At 38.1% G+C, this 16,745-nt stretch overlaps 2 protein-coding genes across 2 annotated transcripts in view; both read left to right on the top strand.

Moving 5' to 3' along the window:
* The window catches only part of LOC113671950 (phospholipase-B 81), a 65,930-nt gene extending 54,134 nt beyond the window's left edge, over window positions 1–11,796 (top strand). Inside the window, exons 13-19 of the mRNA XM_089206851.1 lie at window positions 7,938–8,016; window positions 8,516–8,620; window positions 8,753–8,795; window positions 9,477–9,586; window positions 10,252–10,314; window positions 10,701–10,757; window positions 10,901–11,796. Coding sequence (XP_089062977.1) covers window positions 7,938–8,016; window positions 8,516–8,620; window positions 8,753–8,795; window positions 9,477–9,586; window positions 10,252–10,314; window positions 10,701–10,757; window positions 10,901–10,948 — 505 coding nt within the window. The 3' untranslated portion in view covers window positions 10,949–11,796. The remainder of the gene's footprint in view (window positions 1–7,937; window positions 8,017–8,515; window positions 8,621–8,752; window positions 8,796–9,476; window positions 9,587–10,251; window positions 10,315–10,700; window positions 10,758–10,900) is intronic.
* LOC149044918 (phospholipase-B 81-like) overlaps window positions 409–16,745 on the top strand; it is a 59,678-nt gene continuing 43,341 nt past the window's right edge. The window contains exons 1-4 of the mRNA XM_089206894.1: window positions 409–895; window positions 1,860–1,943; window positions 2,287–2,385; window positions 2,704–2,800. Coding sequence (XP_089063020.1) covers window positions 783–895; window positions 1,860–1,943; window positions 2,287–2,385; window positions 2,704–2,800 — 393 coding nt within the window. The 5' untranslated portion in view covers window positions 409–782. The remainder of the gene's footprint in view (window positions 896–1,859; window positions 1,944–2,286; window positions 2,386–2,703; window positions 2,801–16,745) is intronic.

Genomic DNA, 16,745 nt, shown 5'->3' with positions numbered 1-16,745 from the left:
AGTGCTGCAAACCTTCATCAGGCGATGAGATCGATTGTTTACGTGTCGCTATTTGTAGCACGTTGGTACGTTGCTATCGGTGCATTTCGATACTCATCATTTTTCCGGTTGTTAGATGGTGTTCCCTCATAGGTCCTCATAAATCGGCTGTTGTGTTGTTTGATCGTGGGTATCCAAGCTTCGGGAATGTCGATTCCGCTATCCCTATTGATGTTGTTAGGATGAAGTCTTATATGGATAGCCTCTTTGACCCTACTTGTGTATCAGTGGGGGTCACGATCAATAATCTTAACCTTACTCCAAATAGGAATATGCCCCGCTTCTTTATCGTGCTCAGAAACCGCAGAGGTCTGAGTACGAGAAAACCGTATGTCTCTGTCAAGGCAAACCGAAATGAACAGCCAAACCGAAAAACCGAACTTTTTTTGCACAGAAACCGAATTTAAAACAGCCAAATTAAGACCGAAAATCCCAGTGCCCTCCTCCTGATTGAAGAATGATACGTACCTCTCGCTTGCCTTTGTTCATGGTGGTACTACTCAACACTCCTCGACACAGCCGTGAAAGACAGCGACTACATGGGGTTTTTGGGCAAAAAAAAACTCTCCAAGTGGGGCCTGCGCTCCATTATGTCACGGAAACTTTATTTTGGCTTGTCGCACAAAATTTCTAAAATCCGTAAATTTCTAAATCCGTAATCCGATCCGGTCCGATCCAAGTGACGACTGACCTCGTGATTGCCGCATGAGACAATCAGTCACGCAATCGTGAGGAACTGAAAAATGGCGAAAGTCGCTGTGTGGAAAGCTTTCGTTAGTTTCCTTTTACTTTTCGCTAGGATTTCTTTTAGCAAAGGAGATTATTCCATGAATGGAACGGTTTATTACACAGATGGGTGAGTTTGCTATTTTTATTCCGTTTTTGTCGCAGTCAATTTGATCTTTGGGATAATATTGTGATCTACATCTACAGCTAAAAAAGCGAAAGAGAAAAAAATTAATGTATCGTATTTTGATGTTTATCCTAGAGATTGTATTTTTATGGGCTGGGAATGGTTATTATAAGCTTAAGATGAGATGGCTAAGGGCCAAGAATCTACTGGGCTGATCTCACCTCTCGTTTCCTCGTTGATATGTGATCACGAGTTATGTAACACTTCATAATTAACGAGGAAAGGTTCCGATGAAATTTCATTTCGGTACCAAACTTCAAACAATTTTTTAGCGCTAAAGTGTTTCTGCTGACAGGTAAAGTAAAATTTCCGCACCGCCCCATACTATTGTAAAACAGATCTGTTTTCCCAATGGCAATGTATTGTTTTCCTCTATCCAAGAACTGAATGCATAATGTAGTATAGGGCTGTGCGGAAATTTTACTATAAGTAATAGATAATAAATAATTTATTTAGAAATGATTACAGGAATCTCATGTTCGGACGAAAAGTGGTGGATGCTTCAATTCTGCTAACTTTGACCAAGTGTGACATCACGTTATCATGGTTGAATATTGAACAACTTTCTAGTCAATATGGGATTACTGTAATATTAGATTTAGCACCCTCCTTCCTTTTCTTTGGGGAAAGGAAAAGAGGGATTGCTGTGATTGTCAGGAATCCTAAAACACCTTCCTTCTTCCTCACAAAAACATGAAAACTTTGCAAACCTTATCATTATTTTATAGTTACAAATAAATTACAGACACAAGTCACATATAGCATAAATTTAAACTAGTCATGAGCTTGTGATAACAGTTTATCAGGAATAAACTAAACATGCAGCTAGACTATACAAATCATTAACAGCCTACATAAATATGGTCAAACAAAGACTGACAATGGATTTCCTATAACAATTTCATAGGAAGTACCACATAGAGTTTGGAGTACTTGACAAAGAAAATGGTGTAGCCTATGGAACCTATGATGATGCTTTGATTGCTACAGGGTATGTGAAACAAGTATGACCAAAGGCAAACATATAGCTGAGAAAGGGGAGGAGGGTCCTTGGATGATTGCTCTCTCACCCCTCCCCCTTTGTAAAGGAAAACTGAGTCTCTTTTGCAACCAAAAAACTACTAATGTTCTCAAATGTTGATACAATGTTAAGTTAGGACCCTTCCCCCCTCCCCCCCCCCCCCAATCAGTTGATGATACTTGGAGTTCATGACAAATGGGATGCATATGAAACTTGGCAAGGAATTTTTCACCATTTAACAAATAGTGGAAAGTGAGCTATTTCCTGGCTTAGGTTAGTAAACTTATATTTGCTGGTTTTTTTTTTATTTTAGATGGGGTGAACTTAACATTGCTTCAGGTTCAACAGGAAGTTACAGTGATCAGACTATCATGTTTGCGGCAGGGTATCTTGAGGGAGCTTTGACTGCAGGGTAAATGTCTTGAAGATGAACTCATTATATTGTTAACTTCCCAACTGAATTTACTTCTGATGAGTAAGAGAGAATGTTTAATAACCCTTTATACCCTAACATCAGTATACGTTTTCTCCATACTGTTCTCTATACATTTCCTATGGTACTGACAAGGAGAATTTGCTTAACAATCAAGAGCTTCTTTAGTTGGTGATCATTTCCTTTATTCTCATGACCTCAATGTTTGTTTTAGGGTTGATGCTGATAGAAGAATTTAGTTTCTAATCACTCTTAGGGTTTAAAGGGTAATAACATCTTTATTTTGTTTCCTTATAGGAGGATAAATGAAAATTATGAGAACAATTATTACATTGCCTTCGGCCAAAAATCAGAACAGTTTGTGAAAAAGGTTGAAGAATGGTTTGATGCCCAGGTAATGACAAACAGTATTTTTTTTTGCCTAGTGGTGTGCTAGTTGTCTCCCTTAGGGTACATTTGAAGTTATGATGTTGAAAAGAAACTTTGTTTGAGCTTGGAAACATCTTCTGTCCTCTCCTCTAGTGAACCATGGTGCTCTTCCATCCTCCATTATCACTGGCTGACATCCATCATTGTTGTGTTCCCTTGCTATGTAAATAGCAATTGAACAACACAACTGCACACATTCAAGTTGACCTTGCTCTTTTTTATTTCTTTGCTTCCCCATGCCCTCTTGTACATGACATCCCTCCCTTTCTTTAAAGAAACAGAGTGTAGCAATCATTCAACCTAGTTAGGAATAGAACAAATCACTCTTGATTTTTTTTCGATCATTTCTGCTGAATTTTGCTCTGTGCAAAGACATATAACTTGTTGATGCAAAAGTGAAAGATTTTTCCTATTTTATTTCTTTTGTAGGAAGAATGGATGAGAAACAATTAAAATAAAAAGTGAATCAAAGAACAGCTCACTTTGGAGACAAATGGGAAACATTGTGTCTCAATACGATGGTGAACAATATGAGTCAAATATTCATTAATTTATAGAAGGCTCTGAGCTTAGTGTTTATAATAATCGTATTCGAAACTCTGTTAAACTTGCTAAACTTCAAAAACATTGAAACTCTTAAAACGAAATCAGGATATTATTACAAAAAACACACGTGATCAAACTGGTTAAACAAGAATATGTTGAACAAAATGCAGTGTCTGATGTTACTGATTAACTTAGTTATAAAACAGTATCAATGATTTCTACAGTGTTCCTCAAATTCATCATTTGCCAAAAACAAGAGCAGAGTTTATTCCCATGTAGACTGACCCAGACTGGCAAATTATCTTTTTCCTGTTGGTTTGCTTTTTTCCACTTTGCCATAATGGCACTAAAAAAAATTTCCATTCCACATTCCTTTTGCTATAAAGCAAAGAGTTTGATTGAAACAGATTCAACAACTTTTGCCTTCTAAGATGCTAAAAAAATGAAATTTGTTTTAGAAGTAGCATTTGTGAGTTATTATTGATCTGTTTAATCTTCTGATAAGAGTTTGGTCATTCTGTTAAGTTAATGTTGACGGTATTGATTCCATTGAGTAAATCTGTTGTAGGTGTGTAGTTGTTAACAAATTACCAACATCTACTTCAACTCAGGTTGTCTAGGTATTAATTACTGGGTAGTCTGACCATTTTAGGCTTTCTATCTTATTTTGATATTTCTTAATATAGGGCTTATAGCTGGTTATACAGAGAACCCACCCAAGGAGAAGGTAAATTCTGATTGCAGTATAACATATAAGTTTAGGAAGTCATGCTGCCTAAGATGATTTGGTGTTGATGAATTTTTCCCAATCTTTTTAGGAAGTGCTGGGCAAGTTTGCTTTCCAACTTCTTAATGGTATTGGTGATTACTTGACTCTGGGTGCTGTGATCAGTCCTGATGGACCACCCGACTGGAGTACTAGTATGACAGAAGAGCAGATTACAGCCAAGGTATTCTTTAGAGTTCAATTTGGGTGTTAAGTTATTATTGTTCTTAACCCTTTAACTCCCATGAGTGACCAAGTCAGAATTTCTCCCTACAATATCAATATAATGTCAACCAGATAAGTGATGAGAATAAAGAAATATTTTAATTTGGGGATAATTTGTCAATCCAATACCAAATTCTCTGAACTGACATCATAAGAATTGTATGGTTGTAAGTAAGGAGAATTAAAAATTTTATGTGGGAATAAAAGGATTAAGGTACAAGGTGCTTTTGATCTTGATTGCATGCATTCATAACACAAACTCTAACTCTATTGCTGCATGGAAGAGTATTGCATGATAAGCTGAGTTGTTCATGTGTTTGTTCATGCGATTGGTTCTCACTAACTCTATTGGAGGGAATACGTATAGATGACATCACCATGAACACTAGTTAGCTTTTTTATTTTATGTAACAAATAGTTTCCAGATTGTCATGGATCTGTACAGTTATAAATCGCAGAAGATGTAAAAATTGTGGTGAGAACATCAGTGATATGCTCCACTGTGCCATGCATGTGTGGCACATTTTTGTTCTCATCACATTTTGACATCATCTCTGATCTGTTACTGAACAGACACACAGCAACAAGGAATCTATCTGTTAACCCCTTAACTCCTAAGATCTCATTTTAATTCTCCTTACTGTATGCTATACAATTCATATTATGTTAGTTTGGAGAATTTGGAATTGGATCAAATTATAATCCCCTTATTGATATTTTTCTTTATTCTCATTACTTGTCTGCTTGATATTATATTGATATTGTGAGGAGAAATTCTGTCTTGGTCATTCATGGGAGGAGACACAGTTACCTCTTGGCTTAACCCTTTGACTCCCAGTAGTGATTAAAATGTAACTTCTCCCTACAATATCCATACATTATTCAGCAAACAGGTAATGAGAATAATCAAACTTATCAGGTAAAAGTCACTATCTTGATCCAGCACCAAGTTCTCATAACTAATTTGCAAGGAAATGTGTAGCAGTGAGAGTAGCCTGTAGAGCAGGCGTAATGAGTAATTTCATAAGGAATATTATGGCCGCCATCTTTGATTTTAATGGGAGCGGAAGGCTGGGGAGAGGAAAAATTTATACCAAGGGGGTGGTCGATGGTCAAAAATAAGGAGAGGGATGGGGTTAGGGGAGTGAGGATTACGCTGTCTTTTCTCCCCTCTCCCACCCCCTACCCCCACCGTCCACTCTAATTGCAAATCAAAAATTGCCGGTCGAACAAACAATTGCGAGCTTTTTAGCGTTAGCTCGCACTATCAAGATGCCTGCATTGCAGGCTACAGTGAGGGGGAGAATTAACAATCAGATCTTGGGAGTTAAAGGTTTAACATGCTGGACACTGGATTGAGAACAGGACACTTACATCAAGGGACTTCTTTGAAATATGTCAAACTAACACTTGAAAAAATCTGTAGTAAATTTAGGTGATATTCCTTTGTTGTATAATTTATTCACTTTAAAATTTCAAATAGATTTTTTACCAAGTCAAAAAAATTTCCAAAATGCAAAATATTTTTCTAAAATAAGTTTGGTATGTTATCTTACTTTAAATATGGGCACTTACCTTAAGCAGTAGTGATATTAGGCCTTGCACCTGGAAGATGGGAGCACATGCAATAGTGAGAACAACTTCTTTTCAGAAGTAGTGTAGACCACCTCCCAGTTGGCTTCTTAGCTCATTTGATAGAGGGAAGATCACACTCATATTCACTGATTAATCTACAGTCTACACATACATGTATGATATTTATATATTCACAGTCATTTATCTTACTGTAGTTAGGAAGAATGGGCCATTGTTCTGCACTTATAAAAGTTCTTCCAGGTTATGAAGATATCTTCGCAGGACATTCAAGGTGAAGTATTTCTATCTTCCTTACTTTTAGCTTCCTACCTAAATCATTTTCTGACTTACATTTCTCAAGGTTACCAATCATCCCATTGATTACCTTATCTGTATTATGGCTACTTAATTTGCTTTTAAACTCTTTTACTTGGTTTGTAGCTGGTTCTCATATGGTGCAACAATGAGGATCTACAAACATTACTACTTCAATCTGAGAGATCCAAGCACAAGTAAGTTCTAGAACTTTTTAATTAAACATTTTTTATTATAATTATTAAAATTGTATTACTTGCACCACTGAGCACTGCATAATAAAAACATAATAAAAACCACAAGGCTGAAGGCTTCACATAACCATGACATGTAAGTTGTTATCCTTTACAAAGTCAATAGAGAATTATTGTGGAATGTGATGGAAATTTTCAGGTGCAAAACGGATGTCTTTTTCAAGCTATCCTGGCTACCTTATATCACTGGATGATTTTTACATCATGGACAGGTTAGCTTGATTTTAATTAAAGTTGAACGATAGCTGAAGGGACCTTCTCTGACTAGGAAGAGGCTGATGATACCCAAACAGGGGATTCACTGAACCAGCTGCAACTAATTTCTCTTGCTTGATAAAAGTTCCTCCAAATCTAAACTAGAAATAGCTTATACATTTTCACTTATCAGCCTTAATTGTTTTCTTGGTTGAGATGCATAATATATATGAAGGGAGAAAGCGAGGAACTGTTGAAAGCCAACTCCAACCATTAGTGGATACATCATGTTAACTAATATGTTGCAATTTGTACCTTGTTTCCACATTACACTCTTCACAACACTTGGAGACAGTGTTGGCTAGTGGTAGGGGTGTTGGGCTTGTAATCTTGTGATCCTGGGTTCAAGCTCTCCACTTTGCTACTCACTGAATTTGTTCTTGGTTTCCCCAAGGTCAACTCCCTAGCTGCACTTTTTATATAGTCAACTGGTCTGTCTATGGCCAGTTGGGATTTTTAAACACTTTGTTTATTCTATATTGAATGTAGGTTTCTAAGATAGTTTTTCTTGGCTCTGTGACTGACTGTCTTTCATTTATTGCGTGAAAAAATACTCAGCAGTTAATTTCACTCAGGCAAAAAAGGGATATGTGTTAAAGTTTGTCAGGAGCTCATTATCTAGAGCTTCCATCTTCCATACTAACCCTCTGAGTCAACCCTGTCCTGTATCTTTTTTATTTTTAGAAGCACCTCCCACAGGGTTTTTTTGCAGGTGTTTAAATAATAGCCAATCATAAGAGAGCTGTGGGCCTCTATTGCTTACGTCACTTGCAGGCTGCACGAAAGTATTTCAATAATGGCAAAAGGTGCGGAAAGTTTACCATTTTTTTTCGGGTGTTACGCGAACGTCAGCGTGTTTTCCTGGGAAATTGAAGAACCCCCCACGTATCTCAGTTCTAAAAATAAAAAGATACGGGACAGGGTTGACTCAAGGGTACAATTGGTATGGAGGCTCCGGGTAATGGGCTCCTGAGTTTGTGTAATTTTGAGGATCAATCTGTGTGGTATGTCTGGTGGCCTAATAGCTTTCAAGTTGGACTGAAGACAAAGCAATGTAATTTCATTTTTATGGAGAATCGAGACAGTAAAGCCCAAGACAGCTATTTGTGATGAACTGAAGCCTACATTTTTTCAATGTTTCCAAAATGTGATGATCTGTCTTTCAGGTTGGTGGCCAGCGGAGATCAAACTGAGATCCTCAGAGCAGGTTATTGGCCATCTTACAATGTGCCCTTTTATGAAGAGGTGAGTCCAACAAAGAGGCGCTCTTATAAGTGATTAAAATTCACTTTGCCGTTTACAGTTGAGAGAATTTGTTTAATGCCAAGGCAGTGGCTGCTAGAGTGTTCACAAGCTCACAGCTGGTTATTACATCTACCCCTGCCTCTCCCCATCCCTGATCGTGACACAAGTCAAGGTGATTTTAAGTGTCCCTTCAAGTGTGGAAGGGAGAAGGGAGGAGGAGGAGGGGGGCACCGTTTTTTTACACCACCTATGTTGGGGTGCACATTTACCATTGCTGCTTTTGCTGTATGCTAACCAGGATTTACTTAACGTGTGGGGACTGCTTTGAATACAATACGTAAACTACATGAAGATATCACATCTGGTGTATACACGAGATACATCTTTTCTGATATCTTCAATGAACATAAATTGTTTTCCTTTGACGATAGTTCTTAGCCTAGCTTAATAAACTTGACGGTTTAATTGTTTTTAATCAGGTGCTTTGTTATCTCATTAGATCTATAATCTGAGTGGTTACCCTGAATTTGTGAAGAAACACGGCCCGTCTCGATCATACCAGCTGGCTCCAAGGGCTGAGATATTCCGTCGTGACCAAGGACTGGTAACTTACTGCATTTAGATCATTGATCTGTCTTTAAATGATATATTATCGCTGGTCTGACTAATGACAAGGAATTCTGATTCATAATGCTGCTCGACCATTTTGTAACAGATGAATTTTCTGACTTTACAGGTTAAGAATTTGACATCGATGAAACACACCCTACGTTACAACGGTACGATTGTGCTTAAATCATTGATTACGTTATTGTTTTCGTGCTCACAAGCTTGCCTCTTTCCCATCTAAGGTGGATGAAGGTCAAAAGGCCATTTTATAGTTGTGTACTTAATTGCCAAGCCTTTGATTTAGAGTGTGGCTGAACTTGACCATGTCGTGACAGAGACCAGTATCTAGTTAGCATGATAGCAAAGTAATTGACATTTGACGCAGCACTACAGTTTCCTTAGTAACTTAGTATATAGCATACTAGGTAAATATTTCCGTAGACAACAAAATTGCACGAGTCCGCAGGGCAAGGGCAATTTGTAGTCTTTGAAAAATTTACAAGTGCTTATTGCACCAAATTGCAAGAGAAATCATTTTATTACTTGTAAATAATGTACATAAAACAACATCACAGAGCAAAGACAGACGAAATTTTGAAAGCCTGCACGTGCTATTCGTAATTTGCGCACGTGTTACAACTTTGCACCTGTGTTACATGAGAATGCACTCGTTTTCAGCCAATCAGAAGCGTGTAATTTCTTCAGGTACATTATTACTCTCCAAAAAGGTGGATGAAGTTTTTTTAATCTTTTGTGTTCTTCCCGATGAACACAGAAACGCTACTCTGTTAGGGTTATATGTAGTTTCTTTTTTATCCCCTCGTGATAGGAAACTCTTCCTTCTTATTCAGATTATCCTACAGACCCGTACTCAGACAATAATCCCTACAACTCCATTTGCTCCCGAGGGGATCTGCTTATTCCATCAGACAGAAGCCCAAATGGTTGCTATGATACCAAGGTAGAGTTCTGCCGTTGGCCTAGTATAACTCCCCATATGGGTAGAGTGAGTTTCGATGGAGTATATGTAAAGTAAAACTGAGGTTATCGCAATGGACAGTCAGAGCAAAGGCTAACATCACCAGGAGCCAAAGAAGATTCGGAATAAATTCAAGAAAATTTACTGAAGCGCAAGAAAACGCTAGTTGGTCTGAAGGACAGTGAATTTTTAGAACGTTTGAATGCATGATACATAAATTGTAATTTTGCTTAAAACACGTGATCTAGTTGTGAGATCCAAAAAGCACGGGGAAAGATTTGGTTTTAATTTTTGGAGTCTAGTTTTCAGTTCTGTCGATAGTTTTGGTCCTTTTTTCCTCGAAATTGTACGTGAAATTCAATAAATGATTTAGCTCGAAACCACAAGTGACCAAATAACGATTGTTAGTACTTTTGATCTGACTGGTGATCCGGGCAACGCGAATTTTTTACCGCTACCAATTTTGGATTAAAGGGAAGCAAACCATTATTATCCCGAACTTCCTTCGACATTCAAACTTTATGATAGATACTTTTGTTGATAGAGCTATACTTCGTTTCACTTATGGAACCCGGAGTTATTTCTCTCCTGTTTTGAAATCTTTTTTGGAAATGGCACCTAAAATCGTTTTCTGTTTTTGTCTTCAGGTGACAGATTATGGGATGGCAAAGTCGTTAATGTCGGAAGCTATCAATGGTCCAACTCACCAGGTAATCTTAAAACCCTTAGAAGACTAGCTGCTTTGTTACCCTCTGAAACAGCCTCCCTGCTAATAGTTGTGTGTGGTTTAAGAAGTAGCAGTTTTCTGCAGTATTCCTGTGGTTCGACAAGCTTGTGACCAGTCAGCGAGGGACGTGTAGCATGCCATGTGACCACTGGAAGGCATTTAAATATCACAAAATGCTGACCAAAACCGTGTGTAAGTCGTAGTAAACTTTAGGTACGCACTTGGGGTTTAACTCCTCCTCTGCAGATTCCATACTCCACGCGCATTCGATCTGTTTTCTTAGCTTGCTTACGCGTATGTCGCTTAAAATAATCTTATCTCTTACATGTAAAGTAATGAACGATATTCCACTTATTTTTCTTTTTTCAGGGCTTACCTGTCTTTTGTTGGAGTCATTTCTCTTTTCCAAACAAGCATGTTGGTTTGGTGAGTACAATTTCAATTTAACGCAACATTTTTTGGCCAGAAATTCCTCATACTACTTTTTTTCTATAGAGAATGGGGTAAACTTATAAAAGCATTGAGAATGAATACCACGTGATTTCTTCTTCACTTTATTTCTCTTTCAGCCTGATTGCTATGACTTTGACTTCGTGACCATGAAGCCGAAATTTTAATAGTCAGTAGTTTCCTGGGTCGCCTAAGAGTTAATGATGACGAGTAGCAATTTTTGAATACTTACTACTAATCGGACCTGATTTGTCAGACTCGTCCCTTCCAAGAATTACTTTCGTTATAAATCAGAACTTACCGCCGTGAATATTTAAATCCTGAACTTCAGTCAATTTCTAAACTTCAGTTCATTTCTGAATTTCATCCACCTTTTCAATGGAATTTTAGTCTGTTCCAGGTGTGCAGTGAAACGTAGCGAAATAAACGAACGGCATGATAGCAGCAGTGGAGCAAAAGAAGGGAGCAGGCTTGGGTTGGGGCGCGTGATGAACTTACGCAACTCGATCCAAGCCTCCCTCGTTTTTACGCTCAGTCGCTTCTCTCACACCGCTACTGTAACACCATTTATCACGAACTGACTGTACGCGGAACGGGCTAGTGGAATTTTGATAATCTGACCATTCTCAGTGGCTAGTGGAAGGCGCCTCCATGACCAGACTTGGAAGATGATTTGTTCAACACAAATGATAGGTCTCTTAAACAACTTTGAAATTAGATAACGCAATATTTATTTAGATGGACGCGATTGCTTGCTTACTTTTCTGAGCGCAAAAATTTTCTTAAGGCAAACAAGAAGCCGTCAAAATTGTTTTAGAACATGCAATTTTTTTAATTTGGTATAATGATATAATATAATAGTATAATATTTCTTACTATAAATCGCACAAATCGTTAAAAAAAAATCCCCGTCACCCTCTAGTTTAGCTATTAAAATCGTGTGTTTTATTTAGAAAAATTTATTGATGTTATCTTCTAGTAAAAATTTTGGAAATAAAAGCATCTTGTTTCTTAGAGCGGGCTAGCGTGATGGGTTATCATATGGGGGTCCTGGGGGGCCCGAGACCTCCCCCCCCTTTTTAAACCCTTTTTGTCACATTAGCTGAAACATGACATGGTGCATATTGTGTACATCTACGAAAGAATCCCAAAATAGAGCTACCTTTAGGTCCATTTCCTTGGCAAAAAGGCTCCTCCGGAAAGGAAGAGAGGAAGCCATTCAGTTTTCAAGGAAACTGGCTACCACCGGAATGCAAATACCAAGGTAGTCAGATGCATACAAAAAAAGAACTAAGGAATCTATTAGAGAATCGATAACTCCGATAGAATTAATTACCTTTTATTCGTTTCTATTGGAATCCATGAGACTGCGAAAGAAAGTGTCAGGAAGTACGTATCATCAATTAATTGAGTTCCGTCGTAGCACTTCTGGAAGTATATTTCCAGTAGAATTCAAGTTTTCCATTGGAAAGTATATTTCCTCTGATGGAAGTTATTCGCGTGTATTGGTCGAAGCTTTAATATGTCGAGACTAACCTGCGCACCATATGGTTTTATACAAAATGAGACACTATAAGAATAATTGTGAATTCCACTTGCAAGTTGCCGTCCAGCGCAGTTTACGAAGTGAAGCCGGACAATTTAGAATTAGTTCTCTACAAGTAATGTTATACTTACATTCCGTCACTCAGAAACGCTGAGAAGTATTCGTAACAATTTCAAAGGCAGGCGTACAAATTGTGAATCATTTAAGTCGATCCTCCTATAGCAAGTAGAAACTTGCTGAAGACAGAAATTTTTCACTAGGCGGTACATTCAAACTAACTGGATACTCGTAGAATAGAAGATGACCAATTCACGCCGAATGGCCGATAAAATTATAAAAAGATTAGTTCAAGGAAAAAAGATAGACCCTCGTGAGTAGCGTTTCAATTGAAGGGAAGATTCAGCTCCACATTTTCGTGAAACTAAGCCGTAGTCCCGAAGGCAATCTACTGTTATCGCCATTCTCTTCTTTATCCAAGAACTGTGTGGGGCTGTGTGGAAATCTTAACAAATCAGATTGCGAAGACACTTTTCTGATCCATTTTGATACAAGATGTGCAATTACATAACGAAGCTGTTGATTGTCTCTTGAAGATAACTACCTTGAGCAACCCAAACGAATCACAGCGTAATGGTGGTCTGTACAGATTTTAGCATGGAAACTAAGAGATCGAGACTGTACTTTAAAATATGGCTGATAACTGTAAGGAAGGTAGCAAAGAAGGTAGCAAAACTTATCGACAAACTCGTCTTCACAGACATCGTGACTTGGCAAAAAAAGGTTTACAATCCATCGACCTAGGAAGTCGGTACTCTTGCGGAAGATGGACGAAAGGGAGTGCGGGATAGAAGAGAAACAGATTTCAGTTTCATTCAAGTGCATGGCATTTGTGAGTGTTTCAGACATGCTTTTCGCTACAAATGCAGCTTTAGGGAAAATAAACTTGATGACTTGTTTGTCAGGAACAAGGAATTTTCTAAACCACATGGGCATCCACTATGACAGTTTTTGGTGTAATACGTAAAGGTGCAACCTCTCAGCCAGTTCCACTAGCGCAGTTCAATCAGAATGTGAAGAAGGTACATGGATACATCAAATCCATTATTGGGAAAGTAGAAGAAACAAACCAACTCAAGAAAGACTCAACCATGAATGGCCCTGAAGGATCTGTCTCTCAAAAGATATCATATTTTAACGAGCTTTGGAAGAATGGTGTCAACAGCCTTATGGGAAAGATAGCAATTATTAACATTAACTACAAAGATAACGTTGATTGGCAAGCTTTACTTACGACACAGATAGCGGATCTACTCTCGGCATCTCATTTTTCTCATATTTCATCTCATGGGTAATCACAGTCCCGTGAGGCAAAGATCAGTGAGGAGTGAGACTTCGAAAGATAAGTTAGGGGTTTACCACCGGCAGTGTGTACGCGGAACAGAAACCTGATGCTGTTGCAAGGGTAAAATTTCCAAATGACCAGTGCGAGCAATCGCCTACTGCCTTAATCTCTCATATTCACTCTGTGTGGAGGGGTACGAAAACGATTTGGAGCCTTCTGCCTCAGTCTCTTAGATTCCCTCTGTGGAGGGGTACGAGAGTTGTTCGGAGGACAACGGTAGTGAAATAGAGCTTGATTCGGAAGAATTGATCATTTGTAAGTCAATGATAACAATGTCTCGAGGAAAAGAGAAGGTGGGAGTACAGTTTGATGTCTGAGCGCAGAAAGGCAAGGATGTGAAGTAACGTCATGAATGGTATGATGGCCAGCTAGCGTGGTTGTTATTTAAACAGTCTTAATAGGAAGACATAGTTTTGATTTATGCTAATTATTTTTTTGCTGGCAGCACCTACAGATGTGACAAATGTGATTTAAAAAAAAGTTGAAATTAGAACGCTGCTTCACTTTGGAAGTATTGTAAATGCAACGGCTGTCGTCTTCGTAGCTCAATTTGATCTCTCAACCTGCAAAGGAAAATCCCGAGTTCCGTTGCAGTACAACAGAAGTAACAATGAAAAATGTCAATAAAGATGAACAGCCAAAAAAAGAAGGATTTAGCTGCAAAGCGAGTCGCTCAAGGGGCGTTATTGAAAAAATATTTATTTTTTTTATGCTCTACCCTAGAGCTAGTTTGTTCTCTCTTCCTGGTTTTTCCCACTGGCCTGGATCATACTAGGAATTGGGACTTTGATCGCTTCAGATCAGATAGGATACGAGAAATTGGGACTCACTAGTAATCTGATACCGAATAGACTTTGACCTCAAATATTCGTTGCTATGTAGCGTTCTGTTTTGAACACACTCCACAGTGGGCATGATATGCCGCGATGATTTCATCTACCTGTCATAATCTATATTAATTTTTCAACAATATACTATAGACCTGTGCGTTTGATCAAATCCAAACGCAAAGTGCCGTTTCACAGGCCTACCCTATTACAAAAGGACAGACAAATTTGCTCGAAAAAGAACCGTGGACGTTCTATCCGTGAATAATGCGAAGGTGATCTTTTCTCTGGTTGCTTGGGTTCTTATTTAAACTTGATGTCAAGTGAGATTTCCTGTGATGAATACGAAGTTCTTAGACATTCCAATCACGGGTTTGAAAAGCATTGACGCATTTTGCTCATTCTATCTTTTGTGGTTATATCCACAAGAATGCCTCATTGATAATATAGATACAAGAACGAGCTAATTCTGTGATCAAGCGGATGAATTAAGCCAGGTTACAATCTGAACTGGTTTATTCGTTCGCCAAAACGTACAGTGCAAGCACAGCAAGAATTTGCTGATAATCGGTGACCTTCTTAGTTTCACAACGTTTTTACAAAGGCCACAAACGATCACGGATTGGATGTTGTTTTGAATAGCCCTATACTAACTTCCATTAGCCTTCTGTAAGTGAAGTCACCTCATTTCGCCTCTTTTTTTTTAACGTCGAAGAGATCAGACTAGCAGAAAATCCTGAAAAAAGAAGAATAACATGGCGTTGAAGTCGGACATACAACTGAGGAAGTGCGTAAGCGAGCTCCCACCATTACAAAAGGAACTTTTAAGAGCGGAATTTCGTCATTTAGTTAAGATGAAGTAATCTGCAATCCTAAATCTTCGTTTGTGGCTTATAAGCCAGGTGATAAGCACCAAGTTCTTAATTAGCGAGCGGAAAGTTATTGAAACTTGGTTTTCGATAATACTCAATGCCTAATATTTCTCAACATAGAATCATCAATTCCAGGTTAGAAGCGTCATAAAAAAGTTGTGAGCTTATCGTTGGGGCTCTTCGTGCTCGGATTGAGGCAGTTTGAGATCCAAAGGTCCTCTAGTACAGTATTACCACGTATAAGAAATCTGCTTTGAACATTTTTTTAAGAATAAACATTCTGTTATTCTTGAAGTCTACTTGGAAATACTATTTGTGACTGGAATTAAATACGGAAGGTTGCGTGGGCAGATCATTGACCGAACGCGGAAGAACGGTTTATGCTAATTGCATTACTGCCAATCAGAAGTGAACAGAGATCTCGGTATAAATATATCTCTCACCGAAAAGACTGCTTCATACATGTTACAGAAGAAGAACAAAGGAACCAAAGAACTAATCGAACCAAACCTTTAAACAAATACAAAGGAAAATATGTGGCTAAAAGGAGCATTTTTCGTTATTCTTGTTCAAAATTCGTGCGGAGGATCCTCGCCGAAAGGTCAGCAAAACAATTTTTTTTCCAATTCTTCCCGTCATTTTTCTGTTGTTCATCCTTAACGAGTGTGATTCTTTGCCATCCATCTAGTTGTCAACATTGCCTCTTTCTTTTGGTTCCATAAAACGTTGCTATGGACAAAAATAATTGCATTTTATTTGAGGCTAGTCTCGCGGACAGAGAACGAGACTCTATCAAATGGACCCGATGATTATGTTGAAACACTTTGTCTTAAATTTAATGAACCAAACATCTTTGAAATCGCAGCACGTCGGGGGTGAACACACATACATTTAATGAGTGGCGGAAACGAAAGACGTCTCGTCTAAAATAATTTTCGTCTTATGTGGCTCGAATAGCTGACATTTTCTTGAATTCAAGTCGTCTGAGAGTCCAAATTTCTTTTACAAGGATAAATGGGATGCTCAAAACGATAAAGCAGTTAGGAATGAAGGGTAATTATTCATAAGTAATAAAAACATAGGTTAAATCAATTAACCTTTCAACTCTCAAGATCTCATTAGTAAGTCTCTTTACTGTCTGACATACAGTTCTTATAGTGTCAATTTGGAGAATTTAGTATTGGATCGAGTAATAATTCCTTAATTGATATTTCACTTTATTCTCATCACTTCTATGCTTGATATTGTATTGATATTTTAAGGAGAAATTCTCTCTTGGTCACTCATGGGAGGTAAAGGGTCAAACCACGCTATTCA

The sequence above is a fragment of the Pocillopora damicornis genome, chromosome 5 (genome assembly GCF_964200805.1).
Source record: "Pocillopora damicornis chromosome 5, jaPocDami1.2, whole genome shotgun sequence".
NCBI lineage: Eukaryota > Metazoa > Cnidaria > Anthozoa > Scleractinia > Pocilloporidae > Pocillopora > Pocillopora damicornis.
This window is presented reverse-complemented; position numbering and strand designations above follow the sequence as displayed.